The sequence below is a fragment of the Chinchilla lanigera genome, unplaced genomic scaffold (assembly GCF_000276665.1).
Source record: "Chinchilla lanigera isolate Chin_1 unplaced genomic scaffold, ChiLan1.0 scaffold00081, whole genome shotgun sequence".
In the NCBI taxonomy this organism is placed as follows: Eukaryota; Metazoa; Chordata; class Mammalia; order Rodentia; family Chinchillidae; genus Chinchilla; species Chinchilla lanigera.
Genome location: NW_004955482.1, coordinates 5,494,614 through 5,501,636, shown reverse-complemented (window position 1 = coordinate 5,501,636; position 7,023 = coordinate 5,494,614). Strand labels below are relative to the sequence as shown.

Below are 7,023 nucleotides of genomic sequence, written 5' to 3'. Positions count from 1 at the left end.
GCTCCGCCAGGCCCCTGGCAGGCAGTGTTTGACCTCGGAAAAGTTTCACTGTGCCTTGATGGCGTTTGTGCTCCCGGAGACCCAGCATCCCCGGAGATGGCAGCTTTCCCAGGGTGTGCGGGACCCGCTAGCGTTGCCCGGCGAGGTCACCGGGTCGCTGGCTCGGTGTTTAATGGCTCGCCGGGCAGCAGGGCCCTGCAGCGTTCCTGGGGAAGCTCTCCTTCGGTGGGGTGGCCAGTGCTGTCTCGGGGACAGATCCACGCTCAGAGGCACCGGTAGTGACCTGTACCGCCCGCGGCTGCCCACTGCCAGTAAAGGCAAGGCGTAGCTTGCAGGACAGTGGCCGCCCTAGCCTCTGCCCTTAAAAGCTTCCCTGCAGTCCTCTGACCACAGTCCTGGGCGGCCCCTGGGCTTGGTGATCCCAGAGCCGGAGGGCTCAGTACCGATAAGCCCTCCCAGCTGACCTCAGGAGCCAGTGATTAATCAGATTCTGTGCTAGTTGTTGCTGCCGATCCGCCAGGGGAATTAACTCAGGCTGACCCAGCCAGCTCTTTAGATTCCCAGTTTTTCCTGGGTCATTCCAACCTCTCTCGCTGCGGGCACAGATGGTTCTTCTGCTGGCCAGATGTCCCCTCAGTGACAAGCATTACAGCTCACAGGGATTAAAAAGTGTTTGACTTGGACCTGAAGGATCATAAACTTGCCAGTGCTCCCCTGAGAACCGGCTGGCATCCTCCCGCCGTCTTGTCCTTGAGAGATGATGTCGACGTAGTCTATATTTTGTCTTTTATATTCTCGTTTCCTCATATCCCTTTAAATGCTCTGGATATTCTTTTTTGAGCCTCTTTCAAAATGCGCTTTTGTCTTTGTAGGAGAACGTGTTTGCCGGGCAGTCAAAGATCTATTCCTACATGAGCCCAAACAAATGCTCTGGAATGCGTTCCCCCCTTCAGGAAGAGAACTCAGTTGCACATCATGAAGTGAAATGCCAGGGGAAACCATTAGCTGGGATCTACAGGAAGCGAGAAGGTAAGCCTCAGACAGGGGGCCCCTCAGACCCCCGCCGGAGCCCCTCTCCTCCTGCAGAACACATACAGCCGTCCATCACCTTTGAGAGATTTGAGGCATGCTGCTAAACTAGAGCAAAAAGAGGCCAAAGAGTAGCCCGTCGCAGGGCGTGTGCCCTGTTTGTCCGACGGGTTCTCTGTGCTTTCATAAGGTTAGCATGTTCTTCAGGCTTGGCTTTGCCAAGTTGCAACACTGACACGCCTGCCCTGCGGTTGGTGAGGCTTTTGAATGCTGAAAGTGCAGCACTGGCTGCGTGAACATAGGGAACTGATTCTTTCCCTTTTATTGGGGGCTTTGACTTTATTTCTGAAGTTTCTTTCCGCTGGAATGAGCGTCAGTGTTGCCCTGTGAAGTGGCACATTCTGTGATGAGATTCAGAGCTGGGCATGCCTGAGACCCTAGTTGGATCTCTGGCGTCCCTCCAAGCCCATCCCACCCCCCAGTGCCGAAAAAAATTCAGGCAGAAAGTACGCGGTTATAGAAAATTTTCTCTGGCACAGTAAACAAATGGAACCCTCTAAGGATCTTGTTCTCATCTGAATATTTCCTTTCAAAGCTCCCCCAAGTTCCCCATGCTCCCGTCTAATTAAAACCTGCCTGACAGGGGCAGAGCCTTGGGCTCCCAGCAGCTCCCGTAGGAGGAAGCTTTGTTTTCACTAGGGCAAGTGTCACAGGCACTGATGTAGCACAAGCTGTGGGCTCAAATCTGACACACAGAGGTAAGGACACCCAGTCCTAAGGCAGGGGCTGCCCTCAGTGTGATTCCCTCCAGGGCACAGGGCGGTGCTATTTCAGTTGGTCTCAGAATGACATAAGTCATAATCTTTTTTTTTTTTTTTTTTTTTTTTCTTTTTCCTGGTACTGGGAATCGAACTCACGACCTCTTGCTTGCCAGGCAGGCACTGTGCCCCTAAGCTAAATCCCCAGTCCTTTAAGTCATAATCTTAACTGTGCCAGTTGGGAGGAGGAGGCTGAGGCAGGTTGCTGCTCTTTGGGGCATCTCAGTTGGCTCATCTATAAGTCAGGAGAAACGAGCCCTCCCCCACCCCCAAGGCTTTTTAGACGATCAGTTACAGTGAGGACGCAGAACGGCTTTGTGAGGAGCAGCAGATCCCAGCTTTTTCCCCAGGTGCCAGCACCATGCCCTAGGTCAGTCCTGTATCTGCCACCCAAGCGTTGGGGAACAGCTTACTCTGTGTGGTGGCCGGCTAGCCACACATCATTTTGGAGTGGGGGAAAATGTAAATTGTCCCCAAAGATAACTGGGGACACAAGCTTTTTTTTTGTTTGTTTGTTTTTATGCGGTACGGGAAATCAAACTCACGACTTTGCGCTTGCCAGGCAGGCGCTGTGCCGCTGAGCTAAATCCCCAGCCCTTAAGCTAACTTATTTAGCTCACAATGTCACGAAATGGCAGTGATTAGAATTGGGGGTCAGATGTAGTTTGGAGGCTCTCATTGTGCTGTGGTACAGCGTTACCTCCCGGGTAGTGTTCTGGTTACACCTGGCCTCAGTTTCCCCTGGTCCACTTAAGAACTCTTAAGAGGTGGTGGATGATCTGGATGTTTTGATATATTATTTGTTATTATTTATTGAGCTATAAATTACACATCAAAGTTCATGAAGGGGGCACTTTCCCTTTTCCTCACAGCCCGGCAGCCATTAAACTCCTTTCTCTTTCTCTAGCTTCACTTAATGGAGCCTGTTTTGTTCTGTTTTTTGAGGCTAGCCCTGAACTCTGTATGTAGCCCAGGCTGGCCTCAGACTCTCAAACTCATGGTTATCTTCCGGCCTCAACCTCGCAAGTGCTGGGATTACAGGCCTGCACCACCATTCCTGGCTTGTTGGGGCATTTCATACAGATGAATCACACAATACAGCTTTTGTGTCTGGCTTCTTGCACTTAATATGATGTACGGAGTGTGTTAATGAGTGGCATGTTCCTTTTTGTGGCTGAAACATGTTTGCTTGTGTGGATAACCCACGTTCTGTTTAACCATGTATCCGTTGATGCACATTTGGCCTGTTTGCACTTTTCAGTTTTTAAGAATAAGCCACTACATTCGTGTGCAGGTTTTTGTTCAGACAGATGTTTTTAATTCTCTTGAGTAGATGCATAAGAGTGGAATTGCTGGGTCATACGGTAATCCTGTGTTTTTGAAGTTTTTGAAGAACTGCCAAACTTTTGCAAAGTGGCTGGGCCATTTTATATTCCTATCAGTAGTGTGTTATTTACATATTTTAAAAAGTAAATGGTTTTAAAAAATAAAAGAGGAGAAAGCAAATAGTTGGGCAGTACTTCCAGTACTTCCGCTCCAGACAGTTATCAGTCATAGCATTTACAGTGGCATCACAATGCCCGGGCACTATACAGAGAACTGTTGTGAACGCCAGCTTTAACCTTGTTAGAAGGGGAGCTTGTCTGGATAAGGATCTGAAGTGAGGCCTGGTGTGGTAATTACACCTGTAATCTTGGGAGGCTGAGGCAGGAGGATCCCAAGTTCAAGCCTAGCCTGGGGAATTTAACAAAGCCCTGTCTCAAAATAAAACATAAAATGGGGTGGAAACATAGTCCAGTATTAGAGCAGCCCTGGGTTCCATCTCCAGTACCACACATTGCAGAAAGATTCAGACCCAGCACTTGCGCTGTGACAGCCCTGAACAGTGACTCAGTAGAACCAGGGCACTGCTGCCCGACACTCCCATGATCCTCTCTCCTAGGCCTGTCTTAGGACGCTGCTGCCGGTCTCCCAGTTGAGGGGCGGGGTGGAGAGTAAGCCTCTCTTTTCTTCCTACTTTCTGCTGCAGAGAAAAGAAATGCTGGGAGTGCCATACGAAGCGCTGTGAAGTCCGAGGAACAGAAGCTCAAAGACGCCAGGAAGGGTCCCCTGGCACCTTTTCCAAACCAAAAATCTGAAGTAGCAGAACCTCCAAAAACTCCAACCTCGTCTTGTGATTCTACCAATGCAGCCATCGCCAAGCAAGCCCTGAAAAAGCCTCTCAAGGGCAAACAGGCGCCTCGGAAAAAGTAAGTGCCCCCGAGGCCCAGCTTCCCCCAACTTGGGTGGCTCCGATGGGCCCTGGAAGCCCCCCAGCTGCCCTCAGGGCTCCAAGGCCGTATTCATGGCCTCTGTCATGGTGAAAGGCTCAGACCCAGCGCCACCCTGTGCCGTTGCTTGTCAGCATCTCGGTGTGGCACATGCCGGAGTTAACCCCCCCCCCGTGTCTCTCGGGCCCCCTTGCCCAGGTGAGCAGGTGCCAGCAGGCCCCAGGGCACCACAGTGTTTAAGTGGCTTGGTCTCCACGTGCTGCCCCCAAGGAACTGGGTACCTCCCGGTGTGCGTGTGGCTTCGGTCCTGATGCCTGTTTTCTTCTCTTCCCTTCACCCCCAGAGCTCAAGGGAAAACGCAACAGAATCGCAAACTCACGGACTTCTACCCAGTCCGGAGAAGTTCGAGGAAGAGCAAAGCCGAGTTGCAGGTAGCGCCATGTGGTTTCCGGCCCAGCTCCCGGAAGGGTGGGATCGGCCCCAGCCCCGCTGGGCATTCAGTCCTGAGCCTTGTTGGTGTCCTGAGCCTTGGGGCAGATCTCTGAGGGGACTGAACCGCAGGCCTTCACCCTGGGCTACGTCCCTTGCCCATTTGGTATTTTCAGACAGTGTCTGTTAAGTTGTTCAGGCTGGGATCGAACTTGGAGTCCTTCTGGGTGCTGGGATTAGAGGCATGTGCCACCTTGTGCGGCCTGCTCTGTGGGGGCGTGGCTGTGACACTCCTGTGAGGGAGCCTTGTGGCCTGTAGCCCACGGCACGGAAAGCAGGGTGCTGTCAGGAGAGTGGCTTTCCTGGGACTTAGTGGCCAGGCTGAGCCCTGACGAGTCTGCAGTCTGGAAGTTTCCGTGTGGTGGTGCAGGGTGGGAGGAGGCGGAAGCTTTGCCAGTGGGAGGAGCTGAGGCGGGTCCCTGACCCTCTGTGCCTCTGCTCTCCTGTCTGGAAACGGGACGGCTATTGTGAGGGTTAATGCTCGTAGGACGTGTAGCACGGGGCCTGGCACGCAGTGGCCAGGGAGCTGTGACTGTCACCCCAGCCTTCCAGTGTGGTCACCTCCTGAGCCTGCAGTCAGCCCCTTCTACCCCCTGGGAACCTGCAGAACCTGTGGAGACGCAGGCGGAGGGCTGGGATGCGTGTTTGACGCAGTGAGGTGCAGTTGGGTGTGGTTATCCCTGTCTGTCCTGGAGCCTAGGCAGGTGTGGCCGATGTGCCCTCCCGTTCCCCATCTCCGACCTGGCCTGGGCAGTTTGAACATCTCATCTGTTTGTGTTAAAGAGATCCAGCATGCACTCTCCTTTTCTCTTACTTGGCGGTGCTTTATTTAAAAAGGAGAGCGACAGCCCTCACCCCCCCACCAGCAGCCTTGGCTCTGTTTCAGGACAAAGGCAGTGTCTTTCGGCCAAGCGTGAGCTGTTAGAAAACGCCCTGCAGCAGTGGCACAGGAGGCTGTGTGAGGTCACCCCAGGCGGCACTGCAGAGCGAGAGGCGGCACCGGGCCGTGGCCAGGGCTCCTCCCAGTCTGCGCAGGGTGTGCTGGGGGCTCTGGGGTAGGGCCGGCCAGTTTGCCCTGCTAACGGAGCCAGCTTCTGTGCCTGGGAGAGAAGTGGGGTGTGCTGTGGGTCTGCTTGGAGTGGAGCAGAGGAGCTGGAAGGGAACCATGTAGACGCTTGTGTTCCCAAAGCCTGGGCTGCAGCAGCGGCAGCTTGCCGTGGACCTGACCCAGAGCCAGCCTAGAGCAGAAGCTACACGGTGCCCCTCACTGTTCGTGCTGGCAGTGGGCCTGGCGCTCGCCTGCCGGCCAGGATGCTGTGACTGGCACTGGCGGGGTGTGGGTTCTCTGGCTACAGAGAACGCCCGAGCGTGCGGCAGCTGGGCCTCAGCCCAGGCTGAGCGTGTCCTGATGCCACTGTCCTCCTGGGCCAGCAGGAGCTTGGCCGCGTCTGGGGTCTGGGTGGGGAGGGCACCGAGAGGCTGGGCAGGAGCGAAGCCGAGATGAGACGTGCCAAGGCAGGTCGGGTGGGGCAGGTGGGTGCACGGTGCAGGTAGACTGGGAGGTGGGGTCTGGCCTTCGAGACTGCACAGGCCGGCCGGGACTGGGAGTTTGCGCCCAGCCTGTACTGCACAGTGAGTTCAAGGCCAGCCTGGACTACGTAATGAGATCCTGCCTCAAAAAACCCAAACTGAATAAATAAATAAATACAAACAGATGGGCCTGGAAAGTTTCCCTGGGCCCTAGACACTGTACTGTGGCCACCACCCGGGGCAGGGTGGCCTCCACCTGGGCTAGGAGCTGCTTCCTCACCCCCCACCCACCCTGGGCCTGACTGGTGGGGCCTCTGCTGATCCTACTTTGGGCCATCAGGAGCCATGGGGGCTGTGGCCTTCATCCCGTCTGCTCCCAAGCCCTCCTTACCCCGCCACCCCCACCAGGCCTTGCAGCCCCCATGCCAACTTCCCAGAGGCCGCTGGCTGCTGCCAGAATCTTCCACAGGACTCCCAGAGTACCCTCGGCGCTGTGGCTGACTGCAAGCTCTCAGCCTGCACTCCCGCCTTCCTCCCCTGCCTGCCGTTCACGATGAATCATGCACGGGCGGGAGGCGCTGGTCAGGCCACCTTGGCCCCTGTCCTAGCTGGGGAGTCCACAGGACATGCGCTCAGGCCCAGCGCTCCCCGTCAGTTCACTGGGATCCAGCAGTGAGGTGCAGCGGCAGGGCTGAGGCTTCTTGAGCCTGGTAGTCACGGGAGTTTCTCTGACAAAGTGCATTTGGAGCAGAGCCCTGAAGGAAGAGGAAGTGAGCCAGGCAGCCGTGAGGGGGAAAGGCACACGAGGTGAGGTGGGGGAGACAGCCTTGCAAATGCCCCGGGGGCAGGGTCTGGGTCAGCAAAACCTGGCGGACTGGATTTTCTCC

General features: G+C 55.2%; 1 protein-coding gene across 1 annotated transcript in view; it reads left to right on the top strand.

The window, feature by feature from the left end:
- Positions 1-872: 872 nt before the first annotated feature.
- Positions 873-7,023, top strand: part of Setd8 (SET domain containing (lysine methyltransferase) 8) — a gene marked incomplete at its 5' end in the record, with an annotated part of 12,614 nt that continues 6,463 nt past the window's right edge. The window contains 3 exon segments of the mRNA XM_013503555.1: positions 873-1,029; positions 3,877-4,096; positions 4,461-4,548. Of these exon segments, the coding sequence (XP_013359009.1) occupies positions 873-1,029; positions 3,877-4,096; positions 4,461-4,548 (465 nt within the window).